The 24,941-nt window shown below is 45.9% G+C and overlaps 1 protein-coding gene across 3 annotated transcripts in view; it reads left to right on the top strand.

The window, feature by feature from the left end:
* Positions 1–24,941, top strand: part of LOC137356920 (protein GOLM2-like) — a 52,504-nt gene that overhangs the window by 17,677 nt on the left and 9,886 nt on the right. For all 3 annotated transcript variants that reach the window (XM_068022769.1, XM_068022768.1, XM_068022767.1), the window contains 2 exons: positions 10,772–11,125; positions 18,343–18,397. In XM_068022769.1, the coding sequence (XP_067878870.1) occupies positions 10,823–11,125; positions 18,343–18,397 (358 nt within the window). In that variant the 5' untranslated portion in view covers positions 10,772–10,822. The remainder of the gene's footprint in view (positions 1–10,771; positions 11,126–18,342; positions 18,398–24,941) is intronic.

The raw sequence follows: 24,941 nt of genomic DNA, 5'->3' as shown, positions 1-24,941 counted from the left end.
TACCTTATCTAAACCTGTCATAATCTTGTACACCTCTATCAAATCTCCCCTCAGTCTCCTTTGCTCCATGGAGAACAACCACAGCTTCTCCAAACCCAATATCATCCCTGAAACCATTCTGGTAAATCTTCTCTGCACCTTTTCAGAGACCTTCATACCCTTCCTAAAGTGTGGTGACCAGAACGGGACACAGTACTCTAGTTGTGGCCAAACTAGAGCTTTATAAAAGTTCAGCATGACTTCCTTGCTTTTGTGCTCAATACCTCTATTTATGTAGGCCAAGATCCCATATGCTTTGCTAAGTGCTCTCTCAATATGTCCTGCCACATTCATGGATCGGCGCACATGGACCCCCAAGGTCCCTCTGACCTTGCTACTAAGGCTCAATGTTAAGTAACATGACCTGTCCCTTTTAAGCTACATGGCTAAATACTATAACTGAGCACACCTAGAGGTCAGCTAGAGGGTAATTGCTGTAAATGAACAAATGTAGCGGTCAGCTAGAGGGTAATTGCTGCTAAGCATGACATATGGTCAATTGGAGGGCAATTGTTTCTCTGAGGATTGGCAGCTGCGCAAAATGAATTTATTTCTTCCTCTTTCTTTATATTTATTTTTAAGACTGTTTTGGATCTGTGACTAAATGTGACACTTCAAAGTGTGAAGTCTGAAGTATGATCGACTTAAACTCTCTCACACACTTGTGTCCGTAAACAAATTTATTACAGTCGTGTGGATGATGGTCCATCTCCTGTCGAATGGGCCAGACGCTGGAGGAATATGTCTGATATATAGTTGCTTTTTCAAAAAAACAACCCAATATCAAACATATCAAACAGAATCCGGCTGAGCAAGAAAACAAACCCGATGATCTGCATGGTCCAGAGGAAGTGGTAGGGGGGTGGTCTGTGGAGTCCAGAGCAAAGGGGACTGGCGATCAACGATCCTGAGCAATGCGGTGACGCGATCAGTGAGGTCTCGAGTCCATGGGCTACTTCAGAAAATCCTGGAGAGGAGCCCCGAGAACATTTAGGTCAGATAGATCCCAAACGCCAATACCTACAACATCACAGAATCATTGAGTGGAATTCATTCTGTCCTTACCTTCTGTGGCCACAGCATGCAAATTCCTGAAACACCTCAATATACATCATCTCAAACATTCCTTTTCTTCAAAGCAAAACCCCAACTTCCTTAACCTTTCTTCAGAATTCAAAATTTCTGATAACCAGAATCATAAAGCTCATAAGGAGGCCATTTGGCCCATCATCCATGTGCTGGTTCTTTGAAAGAGCTATCCAATTAGTCCCCCTCCCGCAGCCTTTACTCGTAGCCCTGAAGATTTTCCCTTTTCAAGTATTTATCCAATTCCCTTTTGGAAGTTACTATTGAATCTGCTTCCACCGCCCTTTCGGGCAGCGTGTTCCAGATCGTAACGGCTCGCTGCATATTAAATCTGGTGTTCACGTTAAGACATGACTGGATAGACAAGGCTGCGTACTGCGCTTCAAGTGGGTCTAGCCATGCAGCATGCAGAAACAATCCATTTGTGCTCTAACAGAACTCAGTTCCTTACTGCAGCTCAGCAAGGTGGCGATGATTTCATAGATTAACCCACAAAAACCCCTAATATCTCTCCCATCTTGTTCATTTAATATATTAACCCCTCAATCTCTCTCCTGATCACACCGTTCCATTTAACACACATTTCAACTTCTCAATCTTTCTCATGTTCACTCCCTGTTCCATTTAACGCACACTTTAATCCCCTCAATCTTTCTCCTCATCACACCCTGTTTCTTTGTTCCATTTAGCAAACACATTATAAACCTCCCACCCACACCCCCCCCCCCCCCGCCCCCAAATCTTGATCTCTTGGAAAACTGTCCTGAGGATGTATAAATACAAGTTCTTTACTTTTTTTTGTCCACCAGTCTCATATTTATCACCAGTTCTGCTGGTGAGATGCACCCTTTCTTGAATATACCAACTAAAAACTCTTTCAAACTGAAAGTAAAACCTGTCAGATGAAGGTCCTTCTCTCGGAGTGAGCCTTCTCGTGTGCCAAGGGAGCCCAGGACCCAATGTGCAGGCCATGGCGTCTGTCCTGCCTCCTTGCCTGAGATCCTTCTGCCTTTTTATACACCCCTAGCACAGTTTAGAGTCAGGTCAGAGTGCCACATGTATGTGTGTTCAGTGTAATTAAGTCTATTGATTATTTCCCTCTGTCCTCAGTTTGCAGTGCCCCAGATAAAGATTTCAGAAAATCTATCAAATCGATGAGCCTGATGCTTTCTCTGGTTGGCTCGCCTAGAGCTAGCAACGTACAGAGGGGTGTTGGGGGATGGAGGTTAATCCGTTACTAGCACATTTAACTAAGGAACCTTACTGTGAAAATATACATTGAACAACAGCATTCATCAGTCTGGTTTTGAATAGCATCAAGGCTTTAACTGATGTATGCTTCAGAGTCAAAAAGTCATTTGTTTAAGTCCCACGCCAGAGTTGAGCACAAAATTTAGGCTGACGCTGCTGGTGCCAGTACTGAGGGAGTGCTGCACAGTCGGAGGATCAGTACTGAGGGAGCGCTGCACTGCCACAGGGTCAGTACTAAGGGAGTGCAGCACTGTCGGAGGGTCAGTACTGGGGGAGTGCTGCACAGTCAGAGGATCAGTACTGAGGGAGCGCTGCACTGCCACAGGGTCAGTACTAAGGGAGTGCAGCACTGTCAGAGGGTCAGTACCGAGGGAGTGCTGCACAGTCGGAGGGTCAGTACTGGGGGAGTACCGTGCTGTCGGAATGGCAGCACTAAAGGAGTGCTGCACTGTTGGAGTGTCAGTACTGAGGGAGTGCTGTGCTGTCGGATGGGCAGTACTGAGGGAGTGCTGTGCTGTCGGATGGGCAGTACTGAGGGAGTGCTGCGTTGTCGGAGGGGCAGTACTGAGGGAGTGCTGTGCTGTCGGATGGGCAGTACTGAGGATGCGCTGCATTGTCGGAGGGTCAATACTGAGGGAGTGCTGCACTGTCGGAGGTGCCGTCTTTCAGATAAATTGTTAAACCAATGTCTGCCCTCTAGGTGTATGGAAAAGATCCCATGGTACTATTTCGAAGAAGAGCAGGAGAGTTCTTTCTGATGTCCTGGAGCCAATATTTATCCTTCGACCAACAGCAGATTAACAGCCGATCTGATCATTATCACATTGCTGTTTGTGGGAGCTTGCTGTGTGCAAATCGCCAGCTGAGTTCCATACAATACAACAGTGACTACACATCATTAGTTACTTCATTGGCTGTAAAACGCTTTGGGACATCCTGAGGTGGTGAAAGGCGCTATAGAAATGCAAGTCTTTTTTTTTTCTTTTTAATCAAGACCAGGGAACAGAAAGTATGAAATTTTGGCACAATATCTATGCAGAATTTTGAATCTGTTACAGAGAGCGTGGTACGGGAAAACATGGAATCTGCAAGGATTTCTGGGTTATGGAAAGTGTGTGCTGAGGTCCCAGTGGTGGTGATTTTAAAACTAAGTCTTACATGGTGTGTGTGTGAAACATGGAGATAACTGACCCCACCCAGCTCGCTGACTGAACCACTCAGCTGTGATGCTGAGTCATACAGGTCAGGAGAATCGCAGATTCCATACCCTCTTCCTGTACTGTTAACTCATCTCAGCAGTAATGGTACTGCTTTTGGTTTCAGTGCCCCTGAGCTAGAGAGCAAAGTGGAGGATGGGGTGTGTTGAAATCAGCCGTGAGCCAGAACGATGGCCAATTCCTAAACCTCCCACTCTGGTAATTGTACATGTGGCCGAACAAGGGGAAAGATCAGCCTCCTTATTGATGCCCTCCAGAGCTGAATAGCTGCTTCTGCTCACTGTCTGGGCTCACTTGTGGAGAGTGGCTATTTGGGCAAGAGATAGCGGAAGGTGTCCAGCGCCTGTGCAAACAAATGCCAGCCAAAGTCAGCATCCTCAGCAGAAGAGGAAAAATAATCAGTGAAAAAAAATGCGTCTGTGTACTAAAATTCTTGCATAGAGTATGTACTTCCTCTTGTCACGACCTTTGGTCATGCTTGTATATTGAAATTTGCCATTGTAAAACTGCGATGTCAACAACACACCGTCAATTTTTCCTTGACAACTGTCACAGAGTCATTGGAGTACCTAGCCAGAAGTATCTGGTCTCTTTCTCTCCCTTTCCAAACTCTGTTGCCATCTTATCTATTGAAAGAAGTTAGATCTTTATTAACAAGACTATGAGAACACCACAGGGCCAGCATACAAGTTTTGAAATAATTTTATAGACACATGGGAGCCACATATAAAGGGCCAGAAACCTAACTGGGAAGATTCAAATGTGAAAGCTGGGCATGGATTTGGGAGGCGAACAACATGTTCATGGACTCTAGAGAAAAGAGATGGGGCGGTTGTTTGCAAGGGCGGGGTGATCGAGGATGGATTTTTTTTCATAAGGGAGGGGGACGGTACCCAAGAGAGGGAACTCGCTTTACAATGTCAGCTAGCATGGCAGCCAGGGAGGGAGGCTGGGTAGTCAATTGTGGGAGTAGCATTGAGGCAGTAGGAGGTGGGTTCACTGAACAAGTTGAGTTCGGAGAGGGCTTGTGGGGAGATAGTAGAGAAACCAGAGAAAGAAACAGGATCAGTGCTAGTGAGGGCCAAATAAATGCAAATCTTAATTTACTGAAGTGCTAAAGTATCATGATGTAGTTGGATGGTCTCCTTATAAGAAGGGGAAGGAAGGGTGCTGTAACTTTGAACAAAAGGGAACAGCTTGGAACTGATGGCACTTCCCAACCCTCCGATCACTGCAAAGAAGATGAAGTCACATTGAGGAATCAATGGATCGGAAAGACCAGATAACCTTGGAATACTGTCCTCCCTTCCTCCCTCTTTAAAGATGGCCCCTGTTCCCATTGAGCAATTAGTACATTGCCGCAAGGGGAAGTGGTGTTGGCATGAGGATGATTGGGTTGGACAGTCCTGATTCATATTGGAAGGGTCTCCGTTCGCACTTTCATTCTGCCCCACTGCACACTGTCAATATCTTTAGTCAGTTCACAGCAGCGATCCCCCCTCCAGGCCCTTCCCCGGCCTCCACTGTATACCCAAGGTCAAACAGAGTGTCCCTTGAGCTAATCATTAACTATAACCTTCAGCATGGAGTGTGAAGGGCACCAACACTGTGCTCTTCAGTTAAAGCATCAGGGACTTCAGTTATGCGGAGGGACTACAAAAGCTGGGCTTGTTCCCCTCACGTCAGAGGAAGTTAAGGCCTCACTCAGGCAGAGTATTATGTCCAATTCTGGGCACCAGAATTGGGAAGAATGTCAAGGCCTTGGGGAGATTTACCAGAATAGTCCCAGGGATGAGGGGCTTCAGTTATGTGAGAGACCAGGAATACCAGGATCATTCTCATTGGATCAGGGAAGGTTAAGGTGAGCTTTAATAGAAGTGTTCAAAATTATGAAGGGCTTTGATAGAATCTGTTTTCATTGGCAGGAGGGTCGGTAACCAGAGGACACAGATTTAAGATAGTTGGTAAATGAGCCAGATGGGGAGATGAGAAGTTTTTTTACACAGTGAGTTGTTATGATCTGGAATGTTTATCTTATTCTTTCATAGGATGTGAGCATTGCAGGCAATGCCAGCATTTGTTGCCCATCCGTAATTGCCCTTGACAACAGTGGTTTGCTCAGCCATTATGGGGAGGCGGTGGCGTACTGGTATTGTCACTGGACTAGTAACCCAGAGACCCAGGTATTGCTCTGGGGACATGGGTTCGAATCCCACCACAGCAGAAGGTGGAATTTGAATTCAATTAATAAATCTGGAATTTAAAGCTAGTCTAATGATGGCCATGAAACCATTGTCGATTGTTGTAAAAAACCCATCTGGTTCACTAATGTCTTTTAGGGAAGGAAATCTGCTGTCCTTACCTAGTCTGGCCTGCATGTGACTCCAGATCCACAGCAATGTGGTTGACTCTTACATTCCCTTGAAATGGCCTAGCAAGCCACTCAGTTCAAGGGATGGGCAATAAATGCTGGCCTGGCCTGCGACGCCCACATCCCATGAAAGAATTTTTAAAAAAAATTTCAGAGGGCAGTTAAGAGTCGTTCGTATTGGTGTGTGTCTGGAGCAGGATCCGGCCCGCCAAAGGTTTCCATCTGGCCCGCGAAAGTAAAATGTACCTGGCCATTCCTCATCCATGACAGGGGTCCATGAGTGTTAATTTCAGAGATGAGAAATTTCCCATTGGTTTCTTCTTTCCAACCAGCCTGGCTTTAAAAAAAAAATCACAATGTCCCTTTAACAGCTGAATTGGAATTTCCAAGCTCACATAATGCTCACTAACTCTCCTTACCACATTCACAGCTGACAGATGCTGAGAGCGGGAACAGCGGCTTCCGAACTTCGGACAGATCTGGGGTTTTCCGGTGGGCTTTTATGAAATTCGGAACCTGCTGGCAATCAACGAATCTGTCCGAAGTTCGGAAACCGCTGTTCCTATTCCCAGCACCTGTCAGGACAACTTCGGGGTTTTCCGGCAGGTTCCGATTTTTAAAAAAGAAAACCGCGTATTTGTCCGCAGTTCAGAAACCTCAGCTCCTGCTCTCAGCAACGGTGAGAGATGGGGTGGGGAGAGGTGGTGTGGGGAAAGAGAGAGGGAGCGCGGAGAGAGGAGGGGACAGAGAGGGGGAGGGGGAACGAGAAAGAGGGGGGGATGAAACACAGTGTGGGGAATGACAGATGGGAGGGAACAATACAGAGAGGGGGGAACAATACGGGAGGGGAACAGAGAGAAGGGGGACACAGGGAGGGAGGGGGAGAGACAGACAGACAGAGAGAGAGAGGAGGGAGGGAGAGCGATTAAGATCACTCCTGACAAATGGACATCTATCTAGAATACTCCACATCACTACAGGAAGTGTGTGGTCAGACATTGACTACATGTGCAAGCAAAAAGAAAAATGCCAGGTATCTCACTAAATCAGTGTCCAACATAGTGAAGAGAAAGTAAGTCAACAAATTAGTCTTCTCATTTAAAGCTTCTTCACAAAAATCATTTGTTATTTTGATTAATAGATACATTTTTAGTGCCTTTATCTTTCTGAAATTGTCTCATCTGCCCCGTGTAAGACAAAAATTGTAATGTGCCCACCCCCCCCCCCCATCTCCACATGAAAAGGTTGTACAACCCTGGTCTGGAGCCACACATAGGCCAGACCAGGTGAGGACAGCAGATTTCCTTCCCTAAAGGGCATTACTGAACAAGATAGGTTTTTATGACAATCAGTGATAGTTTCGTAGCACCATTACTGAGACCAGCTTTCAATTTCAGATTTTTATTTGAATTTAAATTCCACCAGCTGCCATGGTGGGATTTGAACCCGTGTCCCCAGCGCATTAGCCTGGGGCCTCTAGATTACTAGTTCAATGACATTACCACCACGTCACCATCTCCCATGCTACCTGAAAGAGTGGTGGAAGCAGATTCAAATATACTGTATATTTGAGAAGGAAAGATTCGCAAGGCTACGGGGAAAGAGTGGGGGGCGGGGGGGGAAACGGTGGTGGATGTGGGACTAACTGGATAGCTCTTTCAAAGAGCTGGCACAGGCATGATGGGATAAATGGCCTCCTTCTGTGCTGTACGGCTTTGTGATCTTGATAAATGTTAAAAGTGGAACAAAAAACTCATCGATGAACAGCAATTCAAATGCAGTCATTTGTTATGATGACAGCGTGTGTTTCTCTAGTGCTTTGAAAGCAGATAAAACGTCCCAAGGAAGAAAAACTATTCTGGATTCATTTGCCCCCACTGTTTCTGGTCAGGTCCACGTCCAAAGTGCCCTCTGCATAAAATTCTCCCAATGTCTCCCTTCATTTGTGGCTCAGTTGGTAGCACTCTATGAGTGCAATACCGAGGGCGAGCAGCACTGTTGGCGATGCCGTTTATTTCCGATGGGATGTTAAACCGAGACCCTGTCTTCTTTCTCAGGCGGACATAAAAGATTCCACGGCCACTATTTCAAAGAAGAGCAGGGACTTTGTTCCTGGTGTCCTGTGACAATATGTATTCCTCAACCAACATCATTAAAGCAGATTAATCTGGTCATTATCACATTGATGTTTGTGGGAGCTTACTGTGTGTGAATTGGCTGCCGTGTTTCATTGGCTGTAAATCGCTTTGGAACATCCTAAGATCATGGAAGATGCTATAGAAATACAAGTCTTTCTTTCTCTTGGCCTTTTTCTGATCATGTATGCTTGTTATGTCGAGCATCTTTTGGGGTTCTACCAGTTGTTGGAAGGAGAACCATTGTTTATTTCAGTTAAACCAAACACGCTGCCCCTGAGACTAATTTACACCTGGAAACCCAAAATGTTTAAACAAAAAAAATTCCAGCACTACTTGTGAGAGTACCTTTGAGAGAGTCTAACAGCTGCATGATCTTTTTAATCTCTCTCTCTCTCTCTCTTGTGATCACCACTTGGCTTATTGATAGGTCTCTTGGCTCCGTGTCAGACAATTGTGGATTTAAGCCCTTGGTGCAGTACTGAGAGAGTGCTACGCTGTCATCCTCTTGCTCCCCTCCTTCAGTCCTTTTCTGTCTCCCCTCCCCATCTTCCCAGTGCCATACTCTCCCAGGGTGGTATGGTGCTGAGTACAATTGCTGTTGGAGCAGTTAAGAGGAAAAGGAAGAAAGACTTGTCTCATCTCTTAGTCATTCAAAAACTCTTCAGTACCCTGCACTGTGGGCCTTGGGCCACTTAACTGAGCAGAAATCTGAATCAAATGATTTAATGACTGGATAATGTGTTTGAATGATGTATTGGCCAGGACATTAGAGACCAAGTCCCCTGCTAGTCTTCAAAATAGTGGCCATAGTGTCATTCACAAAATCTCCATCAAAAGTCAACAGTTTATGAAATAAAGAAAATAATCTGCATTACTATACCCTGTTCCATGAGTTCAGAACATCGTAAAGCTAATGAAGTACTTTTTGAAGTGTAGTTACTGGTGTAACACAGCAGCCAATTTGGGCTCAGCAAGATCTCACAAATAGCATTATGATAATGACCAGATAGTTTTTTTTTAGTATTGTTGGCTGAGGGATAAATATTGACCCAAGAGATGAGGGAGAACCTCCCTACTCTTCCTCGAATAATGGCCATGTGATCTTTTCCTTCCATATAAGGGGGCCTCCGTTTAAGGTCTCATCCGAAAGACTGCACCTCCGACAGTGCAGCGCTCCCTCGGTACCGACCCTTCGACACTGCAGCGCTCCCTCAGCACTGCCTCTCTGACAGTGCAGTGCTCCCTCAGCACTGCTCCTCTGACAGTGTAGCGCTCCCTCAGCACTGCCTCTCTGACAGTGCAGCACTCCCTCAGCACTGCTCCTCTGACAGAGTAGCACTCCCTCAGTACTGCCCCTCTGACAGTGCAGTGTATTGGTGTGTGGAGGCATCACAGCGTGGTATCAGGGCGTGGAGGAACTGTGCAGCATATCAGGTGCGGAGGAGTTATGCAGTATATCGGGGCGTGGAAGAATTGTACAGTGTATCAGGGGCTTCAGTGATAACCTGTCTCAGTGTACTAACATATATATATATATATATATAAGCATAGCTTTTTCCATCCTATATACTTTTCTTTTTTGTTATGTTTGAACACAAAAGCAGAGTTAAATAATTTGTTTGAAAAACAGAGACAACAATAATCTCACCATAATCAGACATTTATCTTCAACTTTCCAATTGTTGAAATTTAATTTTTAAGTTAATATTTGCTTTAAAATAATTTATTTAATCTGTTGCAAGAGTTGTATTTGTCCAGAAGGGGGTAGCAGAGCTGCAGTGCACCAGCAGGACTGGAATTGGTACATTGTTTAAAGGTGGTTGGGTCAGTATGGTCAGAACTGGAGGAGCACAGAGATCTTGGGTTGTAGGAGGTTACAGAGATGGGGGGAGGGGGGGGGGGTGGTGTGGGGGTGGTGGAGCAAGGCTGTGGAAAGATCTGAGCACAAGGATGCGAATTTTAAGTTTGACGCATTTACTCATTTTACTTTCCTTTAATGAGGCACCTAAGGGAGCTGTGGGGAGACTCAACACATTTTTGTTCCAAGTCCCTGGCTTGTGACTTGAACCTGCGACCACTCTGACTTGGGGGGGGGGGGGTGAGCGTACTACCTGTTGAGATACGGCTGATGCCTAGAATGGGAAGGAGGAGGAGGGGGGTGGTGTCGTCAGTGTTTTCAGAACCAAATCACAGCAAAAGCCCGGTGCCTTCAGGAGAGAGACAGAGAGAACTTTGGTGGGGTGGGGAATTGCCTATTTAGTTGGGATTGTTCAAGTTGGCGGGTGCCTGTTCCGACCTTGGACTCTGCTGTCTCAACCACCCGCCTCGATCTCGGGTCCAGATGTTGAACTGAACCAATGATCAGGAAGTAAACCCGTTAATAAAGTGCGAGCACTGCGAGTTAAAAATAATTTTAAAAAAAAATTTAAACAGCAAAACTAAACGCCCTCTGTGCAGGCCACACCCAGTTGCTGGCAGAGAAGCTTCTGTCACAATTGTTGGCACGTTTCACCGTCTAACAGGTTGGACAGATTATTCTGTGAAAGGTTATTCATTATCTAGCTTTAAAGGAAGTAGCTGCATTAAGTGCAATATCTGGCGTCAGTTACGAGCATTAGCCTGTGAAGAAGAGCCTGTAGTTAATTCTGCCTTGCTCTGCCTTGCTCTAGTTGCCAAAGAACAGCTCAGGGCTGTGGGAAAGGGAGCCTGCTGAAAAAAAGATGGGTGGCAAGAACCCTCTTGTGATTGTGGTGGGGCTGCTGTTTCTACTGATTGCTCTGGCCTTCTACCAGTGGACTGTAATGTCGGAGAATGCCTTGCTAAAGCAGGAGAACGGGCAGGTGAGGGAGGTGACAGGGAAGCTGAGGAAGGCAAGGGATGATCTGCAGAACCAGTTGACTGAGATAAGCATGAACCTTGATGACAAGAAACGCTACATCAGCGATATCGACGACAAGTTCCTCAAAGCCAACGCTGAACTGGAGAGCAAGAATAATGCACTGAATGGTTGTATGGAAGAAAAGGTAAGAGCAGAAAGGAAAAAGAAAGAAATTGCACTTAAATAGCGACTTTGTGACTTTAGGACATCCCAAAGCATTTCCAGACAACATTTGAAATGTTGTCACTGCTGTAATGCTGCTGCCAACTTGTGCACAGCAAGCTCCCACAGTCAGCAATCAGATAGTGACTGGATAATCGTTTTTAGTGATGTTGATTGAGGGATAAATATTGGCACCAGGGAGAACGCCTCTGCTTTTCTTTAAGATAGTGCAGTGGGATCTTTTATGTTCACCCAAGAGGGCAGACGGAGTCTTGACTTAACGTCTCATCTGAAAGACTGCAGCTCCGACAGTGCAGCGCTTCATCAATACTGATAGTAGGAGTGTCAGCCTAAATTATGTACAAGGCTCTGGAGGCTCTGGAGTGGAGGCGCGAACCCATGACCTGATCCAGAGTGTTGCCCACTGAGCCATGTCTGAGGCTGTGTTTTTTCTGAATTTATTTACATAAATAAGAGTCAGGTAAATATTTGGGACCATGCTGCTTATAGCACAGACTTGGGATTAAACTGATAACTTTCATGCTCTGTGGGACTCGTTGTCACATGGGCCATCGAGAGTCTTGAATATCTGAATTTTATACACTCCCCTTCTAGAAAGAAAAATATTAAAGAAACAAAGTCATGATGCTCAGTTCTACATTCCGGCATAAGACTTTTTGAGATTCCAATGCTGAGTAAAAGAGTAGCTTTTATTTTTTTGCAATCTGAATTTGCACAGTACAGGTTTAAAACATGTTCTTCTACCCAGCTTTGCTCCACAGCTGCGCCTTCTCCCTGGAGTTCACAGAGGTGTAAAACACTACCGTGCTGCTCCTAAACAGGGGTAGGTGCAGCACAGGGTGCGCATGCAAAGAGAGAAAGAGAAAGTTAGAGATGGATAGAGGGAGGTACAGTGCAAAAGAGAGATAGACAGAAAATCAGATAGTGGGAGAGATAGAAGTAGAGGAACAGAGATATGGAGCAGTACGGGGAGAGAGATGGATGGAGAGGGAGAAATATAGAGTAATACAGAGACAGTAAATCGAAAAGACAAAGACAAAGATAATATAGAGACACATAGGGAGTTATAGTGACACCGTGAGAAAGACAGGGAGGCAGAGGTGGGTAGAGGCAAGGACACAGACATGCAGAAAGGCAAGCACACAGCAAAACCAAAGGAGGTTCACACAGAGACATTCACATTTAGGCTCCTGTTGAAAATTCATAACTAATTTTGAAAAAAATTGAGACCCCCTCCCCCCCCCCAAGTAGAAAACCAAGAGTCCAGTGAGGATAAACAGAGTCGAAGGATGTTCAGAGAGAGAGAGACAGAGAATGTTAAATTGGGGGCATGCAATTCCCTGATAAGGGGTACTAAGGTCAGTTGACCCAGCCCAGAGCAGGGATGTGACTTGAGGCCTATCGCACTCCACATGTCTCAGTAGCACACTTACCCACTAGGCCCAAACTTCTACCTCAGGATGAGGCTCATTTGCAATGCTTCAAAGGGTAGAATAGCATGCCACCACTCACCGGCCTGACCGCTCAGACTAGAAAAGGGCTGAGCATCTGTCGAATTGTGTTCTGCTCCCCCCCCCCCCCATCCCCCCACCCCCACTCCACTCCACTCCAGCAAAGGGTTAATCAGCGGGGTTGGGGGGTGGGGAGGGGGGGGGGGGGGGGCGGGGGAAGGTGGAAATGATGGGTGCATTCTGGATAATTACAATTTGAGAAATTTTTGATTCAAAAAAAAATTGTGAGGAGAAATATAAATGATATTTGTACCTCTTAAAACCCCAACTGGTTCACTAATATCCTTCAGGGGAAGGAAACTTTGGCCCACTTCTGACTCTAGTCTATGTTATCTGGTTGACTCATAGTGCCTGTTGAAATGGCCCAGAAAAGTTACTGAGTCAGAAAGAAAAACAATCATCCTCAAGAGGCAGGAAACCCACAAGGAGGAACGGCAGTAAGCACAGCCTTACTTTCATCCTGAGAACAAATATTTATTCATCCAAATCCTGGATATAACTAGTTAGCTTGATTGCAATATAGCCCCACCCAACGTTTGATGAAAATCGTTTCGATGGTTAATCATTGTGATGCCTATTGTTCTGTCAGGTCATTTGCTGGAACACCAGTTGGGCCATGCTTCAAAAGGAGAAGCAATTGAAAGCAAACGGAGCTGAAAGTCATGCCTGCTACACTCACGGGCCACAACTTGGTTTCAACCAGTTCTTCTCATTATACACAGAGAAGCAGGTCACTCAGCTCAATTGCTGTATGCCGGCGTTTATGCTGCAGGGTGTCTCTCCTCCCACCCCACGTCATCTCACCTTATCGACATGTCCTGTTCCTTACTCTCTCATGTGCTTATCTGTCTTCCCTTTAAGTGCAGCTGTACTATTCACCTTATCCACTCCCTGTGCTAGCACGTTCCACATTCTCACTACCCTTTGGGTAAAGAAGTTTCTCCTGAATTCCCTATTCCATTTATCAGTGACTGTCTTATATTTATGAGTTTTGTGACCTTGTGTTTTGTACGTCTCACAAATGGAAGCATTTTCAAGTCTACCGAACCCTTTTATAATCTTGGACTTCTATTAGGCCACCTTTCTCTTAAAGAGCCCCAGGCTAATCAGCCTTCCTGATAAGTATAGCTTCCCAGTTCTGGTATCATCTTAGTAAATCTTTCTCGCACCTTCACATGGAGACCAGAGCTGTGCACAGTTAAGAGCGATAAGTATAACTCCACCAAATTGAAGGGCTAACGGGATCACAATTAAAGGGGCACTGGATAACGTGGTGTGTCTTTGGCTGAGGGTTTCCCTTGCAACTCAAAATACCCCCTTCGACCACCACCCCCCCCCCCCCCAACCTTCTCTGAAGGGGTACAGCTGCCTTCCAGTACCCCACCAAAGCCTTTTCCAGTCTACCTATAGAGCAGGAATCTTGGACCAGTGATCTCACTGGAAGACCCCACTGAAAGAGCTTAGCACATCCTGCTATCTTGGGTCCACAGTGGCAGACAATCTGTCCCTTGATGCAGAGCTCAATGCTAGCTTAGGAAAAGCAGCTACCACCTTTGGCCGACTCATGAAACACTAATGGGATGACACAAGGCTGAACCTTAAGGACTAGGCCTGTATAAGACCTGTGTTCTCAGCACTTTCCTGTAATGCTGTGAAACAACATGGGCAACTTATAGCTACCAGAAAGAAAAACTCAGTAGTTTCCATCTTCGCTGTCTGTGGCGCATTATGGGTATAACCCGACAGGACACAAATCACAAATGCAGCAGTCCTTTCAAAGGCAGAGCTCCCAAGTGTGTTGGCACTAGTCAAACAGGCAGCTTTGGTGAATTGGACATGTCTGCAGGATGGAAGATGGTCACATACCCAAGGACCTTCTGAATGGTGAGGTAGCCGGGGCCAGATGACCAGTGGGGGATGGGGGGGGGGGGGGGGGGGGGTGGTGGAGGGAGGCCCAAAGCTCTGCTTCAAGGATTCTTGCAAGCGTGACACGAAGGCTGTAAACGTCAACTATCGCACTTGGGAGTCAATAGCTGGCAAAAGAGGGAAATGGCAACATATTCTGTGGACTGGTGTGTACTGCCACGATGATCAGTTGCTATAGCAGCTTGGTAACAGGCGCCAACGCCGAAAGAAACGACTCTCAGTTTCATTTGGCAGCTTCACGGGCGGCACTTGTGGCAGAACCTGCCTCTCGAGGATTGGCCTTCACAGCCATCAGCAAAGGCGCACCAAGAGAAGGCACCCCGCCGAGGTGGATTGTTTGCTGCGTGTCCATCATCTTACATAGATGGACAGATGCCAGTTGATCCATTGGTGAGCTAGTGGTTATGGTGCTGGACTAGCAACCCAGAGGGTTATGGGTTTATAATTTCACCAAGGCACATTGTGAAGTTGATGTCAAAGAAGGTGGTAATTTCTGAGCTGATATCAGAAAGTGACCATGATTTGGAACGTGCTGCCTGAAAGGGCAGTGGATACAGATTCAGTAGTAACTTTCAAAAGGGATTTGGGTAAATACTTAAAGGGAAAAACATTGCAGGGCTATGGGCAAAGGGAAAGGACCTTCAAAAGCACAATGGACTGAATCACCTCCTGCTATGTTGTATGATTGTTGTAAAAACATGACTGGTACATCAAAGTTCTTCAGGGAAGGGAACTTGCCACCCACCCTACCCTGTCTGGTCTACATGCGAGTCCAGCCCCATAGTATGAGGTTGGCTCTTAATGCCCACAGGGTAACGAAGGATAAGCAAAAAGCACTGGCCTTGCCAGTAGCACCAGCACCACTCAAAAAGACTTGACACCATCCAGGGCAAAGCAGTCCATTTGATCAGGAACCCGTCAACCTCTTTAAACATCCACCACGAGCACACCGTGGCTGCAGTCTGTACCACCTACAAGATGCACGGCAGCAAATCGCCAAAGCTTCTTTGATAGCAGCTCCCAAACCTGTGACCTCTACCCTGTAGAAGTATAAGGGCAGCAGACACATGGAACACCAGCATCTCCGAGTTCCACTCCGAGTCACGCTGACCGTCCTGACTCGAACATATATTGGCCATTCTTTCATCGTCGCTGGATTGAAATCTTGGAACTCCCTACATAACAGTGCTGTGGAGTACCTACACCACACGGACTGCAGCGGTTCAAGAAGGCGGCTCACCACCACCTTCTCAAGGGCAGTTAGGGATAGGAAAGAAGTGCCAGCCATGCCAGTGACACCCACATCCCAGGAATTAATTTGAAAAAATTTTTAAATTAGAGTCTTAGAGTCAGAGAGTCATACAGCACAGAAACAGGCCCTTCGGCCCATCGTGTCTGTGCCGGCCATCAAGCACTTACCTATTCTAATCCCATTTTCCAGCTCTTGGCCCATAGCCTTGTATGCTATGGCATTTCAAGTGCTCATCTGAAAACTTCTTAAATGTTGTGAGGGTTCCTGCCTCTACCACTCCTTCAGGCAGTGCGTTCCAGATTTCAACCACCCTCTGGGTGAAAATTATTTTCCTCAAATCCCCTCTAAACCTCCTGCCCCTTACCTTAAATCTATGCCCCCTGGTTATTGACCCCTCCGCTAAGGGAAAAAGTTTCTTCCTATCTAATCTATCAATGCCCCTCATAATTTTGTATAGCTCAATCATGTCCCCCCTCAGCCTTCTCTGCTCTAAGGGAAACAGTCCTAGCCTATCCAGTCTCTCTTCTTAGCTGAAACGCTCAAGCCCAGGCAACATCCTGGTGAGTCTTCTCTGCACCCTCTCCAGTGCAATCATATCCTTCCTATAGTGTGGCGACCAGAACTGTACACAGTACTCCAGCTGTGGCCTAACTAGCGTTTTATACAGCTCCATCATAACCTCCCTGCTCTTATATTCTATGCCTCAGCTAATTAAGGCAAGTATCCCATATCCTATTGTGCATGCATCAATTAATAACTGATAAAACAGATGGGGGGGGGGGGGGTGAAGGATGTGATAAGCAATTGGGAGGGCCATTTTCCCCATTGAATCCCATCAACCTGGAATATTCCACTCAACTATCTCTCGAGGGACTCCAATCTGTTTTGTCGCTAATAAGTTACCCGGAGCCCATTCCATGCATTGCTCAAGAATCCTTTACCAAATTGAGGGTCAGAAGTCTGGAACTGACTACTTTCTTGCTGTGTCGCTTTAGCCAGTGTAGCTTGGTCTGGCTATTAAGCATCTGGCAACTGTCCAGTGTGGTTGTGTGATATGCAAAACAAGGCAGTGATCTGCAGCCTCTCTGTTTACTGAATACTATTTGGGAACAGTAGGTTCTGTCAACAATAACCTCACAAACTGCTGCATCAGGACAGGCAGGAGCTTGAAGGGAAATGGTAGTGGTTTCAGTGCTGTGCATTCTATGTACAGAGGGAGTGTCATGCAACAGCCCCGGTGAATGACATCAGTTTAGTGGGTGACGGCTGGAGATCATTCCCACTGCAAGAGATTATGCTGCACAAATGGCAGAGCTGCACATGACAGACCCAGACTGAGTGTCAGAAGACTGTTCAACAACTTGCATTTATATAGCGCAGTTACTGGGGAAATGCACACAGCAAGATCCCACAAACAACAATGAGATAGGTGACCAGTTGATCTGTTTTGACTTCCTCTAACCCAGTCCTGGCCAGCCTTCCATGTTCTACCCTCTGTAAACTTAAGGACATCCACAACTCTGCTGCCTGTACTCTAATTTGCACCAAGTCCTATTCACCCACTGTGCTCAATGACTTCTGGTTAAGCAAAACATTGATTTTTGAATTCTCATCCTTGTTTTCAAATCTCGCCGTGGCCTCACCCCTCCCTAAGTCTATAACCTCCTCCAGACCTGCAATGCCCCAAGATATCTGCATCTTCTAAGCTCTCGGAATTCCATCCCTAAACCTCTCCATCCCCCCCACCTTTAAGAAGATCCTTAAATCCTACCTCTATGACCAAGCTTCTGCCCTAATAGGTCCTTATCTGACAAATATTGTTTGATAATCACTCCTGTGACGTGCCTAGGGATATTTAATTAGGTTAAAGGCACAATGTAAATATGATGTTTTCTAAGGAAAAGGATGCTGACAAAATATTGGTAGAAGCAGAGATGATAATGGATGGGGTGAAAATTGATAAGGCAGGATGTACCAGAAAAGCTGGCTATGCTTAGAGTGGAAGTTGCCTAGTCCGGATGGCTTGCATCCCAGGTTGCTAAAGGAAGTGGGAGTGACGATAGCGGAATAGCTTGCCATAAAGAAAGCTGTTCGCATTAACTGATGGTACAAGAATTAGGGGACACAGATTTATGGTATTGGGCAAGACATGCGGGGAGAATGCGAGGAAGAACTTTTTTAAGCAGCGAGTGGTAATGACCGGGATCTCACTGCCCACGAGGGTGGTGGAAGCGGAGATGATTAGTGATTTCAAAAGGAAATTGGATGGGCACTTGAGGGAAATAAACTTGCAGGACTGCGGGGGAGTGGGACTGACTGGATTGCTCGACAGAGAGCCAGTATGTACTCGATGGACTGAATGGCCTCCCTCTGTGCCATAATCAGTCTATGACTCTGAATGTAAGTTGTTGCCGTTGTTATTGGCTCTGTATAAATGCAGATTGTTGTTGTTGTCCTTTCAAAAGTTTTTTTCTTGCCCTCCCTTTCCAGAAAAAAGTGGGAGACAATGCTGAAAAACAGAAAAATGAGTTCAAGTCAAAGGAAGGTAAGAAACAAAGCTCTCTTTTCAAATGTATTAACTTTAACCAAATGCTCCCTCTCTCCTTCCTGTTCCTGTATTTCATTGTGGTGCCAAAGCAATCATTTTTGTATCTGCTCCCTGCCCGCCTCCTCCAGTGTCTTGGTGGGACTGCCCAGCCTGTTCCAAGTCAGTTGATCTCAGCCATCTGGCTGTGAGCAGCGTTGGTGGGGAGAGTTGCTACCATGCCTTAGTGCTTGGGAAGGAAAAAAAATCAGCCGGGACTCACGCTCACGCCTCTCCCCCGCACTCCCCATCATGGACGTTGGTCTGGGCCGCGATGCCAGTCACAGCCGAATGCCATGCTGGCTCCTAAAGGTAGGACAGTGGCAAATGTTTAAGGAGATATTCAATTCCTCCCAACTAAAATATATTCCAGAGAGGAAGAAAGATTCTAAGAGGGGGAAAAACATCCGTGGCTAAGCAAGGAAGTTAGGGATAACATAAAGACAAAAACTAAGGCATACCATATTGCAAAGGCCAGTGGCAGGCTGGAAGATTGGGAAACTTTAAAGATCAACAAAGGGTTACAAAAAAAGTAATCAAAAGCGCAAAGGTAAATTATGAAAGAAAACTAGCGCAAAATATAAAAACGGATAGCAAAAGCTTCTATAAGTCTATAAAAGGGAAGAGAGTAGCTAAAGTGAATGTTGGTCCTTTGGAGGATGAGATTGGGGAGTTAATAGAGGGGAACACAGAAATGGCGGAGACACTAAATCAGTATTTTGCCTCAGTTTTCACGGTGGAGGACACTAGTATCATCCCAATAGTAACAAGTAATGCAGAGGTTATAGAAAGGGAGGAACTTAGAACAATCATCATCACTAGGGAAAAGGTACTGAGCAAACTATTGGGATTGAAAGCAGACAAGTCCCCAGGGCCTGATGGCCTACATCCTAGGGTCTTAAAGGAAGTGGCAGCGGAGATAGTGGATCCATTGGTTATAATATTCCAAAATTCCCTGGATGCGGGAAAGGTTCCAGTAGATTGGAAAATGCTAATGTAACGTCCTTATTCAAAAAGGGAGGGAGGCAGGAAGTAGGAAACTACAGACCAGTTAGTTTAACATCTGTCGTTGGGAAATTGTCAGAATCCATTATTAAGGAAGTAATAACAGGACATTTAGAAAGTCAAAACACAATCCATCAGAGTCAGCATGGTTTTATGAATGGTAAATCGTGTTTGACTAATTTGCTAGAGTTCTTTGAAGCTGTAACGAGCAAAGTGGATAATGGGGATCCTGTAGATGTAGTATATCTGGACTTCCAGAAGGCATTTGATAAGGTGCCGCACAAAAGGTTAATACTCAACGTAAGATCACATGGGTTTAGGGGCAATTTATTAGCTTGGATAGAGGATTGGCTAACCAACAGAAAACAGAGAGTCTGGATAAATGGATCTTTTTCTGGTTGGCAAGTTGTAACTAATGGGGTGCCCCAGGGTTCAGTCCTCGGGCCCCAAATATTTACAATCTATATTAATGACTTGGATGCAGGGATAGAAGGTACTATAGCCAAATTTGCAGATGACATTAAAATAGGTGGGATAGTATTCTTCTTCTTCTTTGGCCTCCTTGTCTCGAGAGACAATGGGTAAGCGCCTGGAGGTGGTCAGTGGTTTGTGAAGCAGCGCCTGGAGTGGCTATAATAAGTATACCGTTTTGGATACGGTTGAGGGGGACGACCTACCAGGGGAAAGCCACAGTGGCCAGGTCTCTGGCACTGAGCCTGGCTCTGTGGCTCAGAAGGGAAGGGGGGAGAATAGGAGAGCGATAGTGACAGGAGATTCAATGGTTAGAGGAACAGACAGGAGATTCTGTGGTCGCGAACAAGACTCCCGGATGGTATGTTGCCTCCCGGGTGCCAGGGTCAGGGATGTCTCGGATCAAGTCTACAGGATTCTTAAGGGGGAGGGGGAGCAGCCAGAAGTCGTGGTACATATTGGTACCAATGACATAGCTAGGAAAAGGGATGAGGACCTGAAAAGCGAATATAGGGAGTTAGGTTGGAAGCTAAAAGGCAGGACGAGCAGGATAGTAATCTCAGGATTGATACCGGTGCCACGTGCTAGTGAGGCTAGAAACAGAGAGCGAGTGCAGCTGAACAAGTGGCTACAGAGCTGGTGTAGGAGGGAGGGCTTCAGATATGTGGATCATTAGGATACCTTCCGGGGAAGGTGGGACCTGTACAAGAAGTTAGGGTTTGCATCTGAACTGGTGGGGCACCAATATCCTGGGCGGGAGGTTTGCTAGAACTCTTCGGGAGGGTTTAAACTAGTTTGGCAGGGGGATGGGAACCGGAGCTACGGATCAGTGGATGTGGTAGCTGTTGAACAGGCAGATACAGAGTGCAGAGAGTCTGTGAGGAAGGTTAGACTCGCCACTCTTTAGCCCCGCCTTTATGGCTGTCCGCCAGCTCTGGCGATCACTGGCAACTGACTCCCACAACTTGAGGTCAATGTCACAGGACTTCATGTCACGTTTGCAGACGTCTTGGTGGGTCTGATACCAGTGGCGAGCTCGCTGTACAACGCGTCCTTGGGGATCCTGCCATCTTCCGTGCAGCTCACATGGCCAAGCCATCTCGAGCGCCGCTGGCTCAGTAGGGTGTATATGCTGGGGATGTTGGCTGCCTTGAGGACTTCTGCGTTGGAGAAGTTTCAATAAAGAAATAAGAAATTTACAAATGGATATGGATAGGTTAGGTGAATGGGCCAAAATTTGGCAGATGGAGTTTAACTTGGATAAGTGTGAGGTTATCCATTTTGGTCGGAAGAATAGAAAGGCAAGTTATTATCTAAGTGGAGAGAAACTTCAGAGTGCTTCAGTGCAGAGGGATCTGGGTGTCCTCGTGCATGAAGTGCAGAAAACTAGTTTGCAGGTACAGCAGATGATAAGGAAGGCAAGTGGAATTTTGGTATTTCTTGCTAAAGGAATAGAGTATAAAAGTAGGAAAGTGTTGCTGCAAGTGTACAAGGCATTAGTGAGACCTCGCCTGGGGTATTGCATGCAGTTTTGGTTCCCTTACATGAGGAGGGATGTAGTTGCATTGGAGGCAGTTCAGAGGAGGTTCACTAGATTGATTCCAGAGATGAGGGAGTTTGTCTTATGAAGAGAGATTGAGCAGTTTAGGCCTTTACTGTCTAGAGTTTAGAAGAATGAGAGGAGATCTAATTGAGGTATATAAGATGATTAAGGGGATTGACAAAGTAGATGTAGAGAGGATGTTTCCTCTTGTGGGGCAATCTAGAACGAGAGGTCATAGTTTTAGGATAAGGGGTAGCAGATTTAAAACAGAGATGAGGAGAAATTACTTCCCTCAAAGGGTCGTGAGTCTGTGGAATTCACTACCCCACAGCGCGGTGGATGCCGAGGCATTGAGTAAATTTAAGGAGGAGATAGACAGATTTTTAATTAGTAATGGGTTGAAGGGTTACGGAGAATGGGCAGGAAAGTGGAGTTGAGGCCGAGATGAGATCAGCCATGATCGTATTGAATGGCAGAGCAGGCTCGAGGGGCTGAATTGCCTACTCCTGCTCCTAGTTCTTAGGCTCTCTCCAGGTCTGGATCTGGCCAAGCAGGCAGTCTGTGCCCTTGGAACCTGCACCGCAGCGCCTCCAGGGGAAGAATGTGAGGAGGCCGTTCAGCCCCTCGAGCCTGTTCTGCCATTGAATTAGATCATGGCTGATCTGTATCTTAATTCCATCTATCGGCCTTGGTTCCTTATGCTTCAGTACCCTTGACCAACAAAAATCTATCAATCTAAGTTTTGAAATTTTCAATTGACCTCCACCCTCAACAGGCTTTTGGGGGAAGAGAGTTCCAGATTTCCACAAACCTTTGTGTGAAGAAGTGCTTCCTGCCATCACCCCTGAATGCCTGACTCCAATGTTAAGTTTATGTCCCCTTGTTCTAAGCTCCTCAATTAGATCACCTCTTAATCTTTAATACCAAAGGAATGCAAACCTGTTTCAATCTATGCAATCTGATCTCATAATTTAACACTTCTAGCCCCGGGGAGAATGGGGAAACATCAAATCTGCTTCTCATACTTATAGTCCATGGGAAGGAACACTAAGAAAGATATCATAACTGTTGCAGACAGGTGGGAGATAGTTTGGGTGACTTCCACTTTACACCTCTGAACTGACCGCAGATAGTCTTTTTTTTAAAAGTGTTTTTGTCTCTGAGTGTTTTAGGGTTAAATAAATAAACAAACAAATGACAGGTTTCTTCATAGGTTTAAAAAGAACGCTATCTAGTTATTAAACAATACCCAGAAATGTTTGCAACCTCACCCACTCACACAGGTTCTCACACACACACACATATGAAAAGACAGAGATTAGAGGATAGCATGCATTTGAGTCCAATTGTTGTAAAAAGAGTTCACTTTGAAACCTTCTTGGTTTTCCGGGAGGAATTTTTAACAGGTTGCAGTCCTGATGTTCCTGAAGTATTGCTGATTCCCTTGTTTAAGAGTCAGTCAAAGTCGGTGGACAATCTTGTTAAAATTTCTCAGATGGGGAGTTTGCAAGTTCACCTTTTTTCAGTCACCGCCTTGGTGGTTTAAAGATGTTACAGGCAGGGTCTTATTCTTGGCTGGAATGGATCTCTCAGCTGCTAGCCTTTTCTCTCTCTCTCTCCCTCTTTGTCTTTTCAGAGCAATCCTATTTTAAGGAAAAACCTTGTCAGGTTTGGTTTAGGTCAGGTGACCGTCGATGCTCTCCCCTGGTGTGATCACTTAACATCTCTGTACGTGGGGCCATTGTTACACAATGGTCCTTGAATATGGCTTATCATGATAAAGTGGTGTTATGTCCCACCTATTATCTTGCCTTTGAATCTGGAGTCGCCCTGTCTCTGAAGATCTTTGTCAATCCAATTATTGAAGCTAGTAGCCATTTGGCATTGAATGGCCCGCTGAGCATTTTAATGTTCCTTCCCCAGAACTAGTTCAGATGTGATGATGGGTTTAGTTTCCAACAGTCACGATATATATTTGCAGAACAGGAGGGGTCACCTGACTTCTTACTCCATCTTTTCTGCAGCAAAAATGTGTCCGTTTTTTCGGAGTTTAGCTCATCAGTTCATTGTTACAGTTCATAGCTGCTCCATTTTACCTGAGTTTATAATTGTTCCTTTCGTGAATGTTACAGAGCAAAGCGAAGAAACTAAGCCTTCTCCTGAGGCGGCGATTAAGATGATGTACATTCCTCTCATCGAACAAAGCCGGTTAAACAACCCTGCATAATTATGTGCGTAGGAAGCATAATTGCTTCGAAACACACTCCCTGTGACCAAAAATAACAAAATGATCCAGGTTTAATTCCTGCCACCCCACCCTTACCTCGGCTCAGCTACAACTGGTTACAGCACCTCTTAGATTTGGGAGGGGGGGGGGGGTGCAAATTCTACCTGGGTCACCCACCCCACCCCCCCTCTCACCACTGCCAGTCACTGATCAATAACCATTGCTGGGGAAGAGCCTGTGCGCACCTGCTGGCTGAGGGTAGGATGGACTCTTATGGCGATGACAATCTGTCTAGACCCCACACTGGCGGAGTGGCCACGGGTGCTATCAGTGGCGTGATTGCAGACCCCCACACCCGCCCTCCTCATGGTACTATACTACACCCCCACTCCCTAAAGTGAGCCAGTCAGTGCCTTCAGAAGGAAAGCTGACCAAGATTGCAACTGACTGACTCTGACTCTGGGGCTGGAGAACGATACACTAAAAGACATATACACAGTGAAAGCTGTGAATTACAGACACCAAGGAGACTGGCAACAGCTGCCTGATTTTGCAGTTGTCCACATTTGAAGAAGGTCCGTCATGGTGCCACCAGTAACTCATCCTAAAACATGAGTTGGAAGGTAACTCCTGAGTTGAAGCTGGCCATTATGCTTGACACAGAGCTTGTGACAGTTGTATGAAATACTGATATATCGAGTGTACAGCACAAAAATAAGCCATTCAGCCCAACAGTTCATGCCCATGTTTATGCTCTGCACAAGCTTTCTTCCATGCCACTTCATCTCGCCCTATCAACATATCCTTTATTTCTTTCTCCCTCATGTTTATTTAGCTTCTCCTTAAATGCATCTCTGCCGTACCCCTCAATCTCTCCCTATGGTAGTGAGTTTCACATTCTCACCACTCTTTGGGTAAAGAAGTTTCTCCTGATTCCCTATTGGATATATTAGTGACTATCTTATACCTATGAGCCCCAGTTTTGGCCTCCTGCACAGGTGGAAATATCTTGTCTATGTCTACCTTGTCAAATCTTTCCATAATCTTAATCAGGTCACCCCTCAGCCTTCTTTTCCAGAGAAAAGAACCCCCAGCCTGTTCAATCTTTCCTGGTAGTCATAACCTCTCAGGTCTGATATGATCCTTGTAAATCTATTTGAATCTCCTCCAGTGCCTCTAAATCTTTTTTTTTTATTCATTCATGGGATGTGGGCGTCGCTGGCCAGGCCAGCATTTATTGCCTATCCCTAATTGCCCCT

This window comes from Heterodontus francisci, chromosome 46, assembly GCF_036365525.1.
Source record: "Heterodontus francisci isolate sHetFra1 chromosome 46, sHetFra1.hap1, whole genome shotgun sequence".
In the NCBI taxonomy this organism is placed as follows: Eukaryota; Metazoa; Chordata; class Chondrichthyes; order Heterodontiformes; family Heterodontidae; genus Heterodontus; species Heterodontus francisci.
The sequence above is the reverse complement of the archived record's forward strand: the minus strand, read 5'-3'. Positions and strand labels throughout refer to the sequence as shown.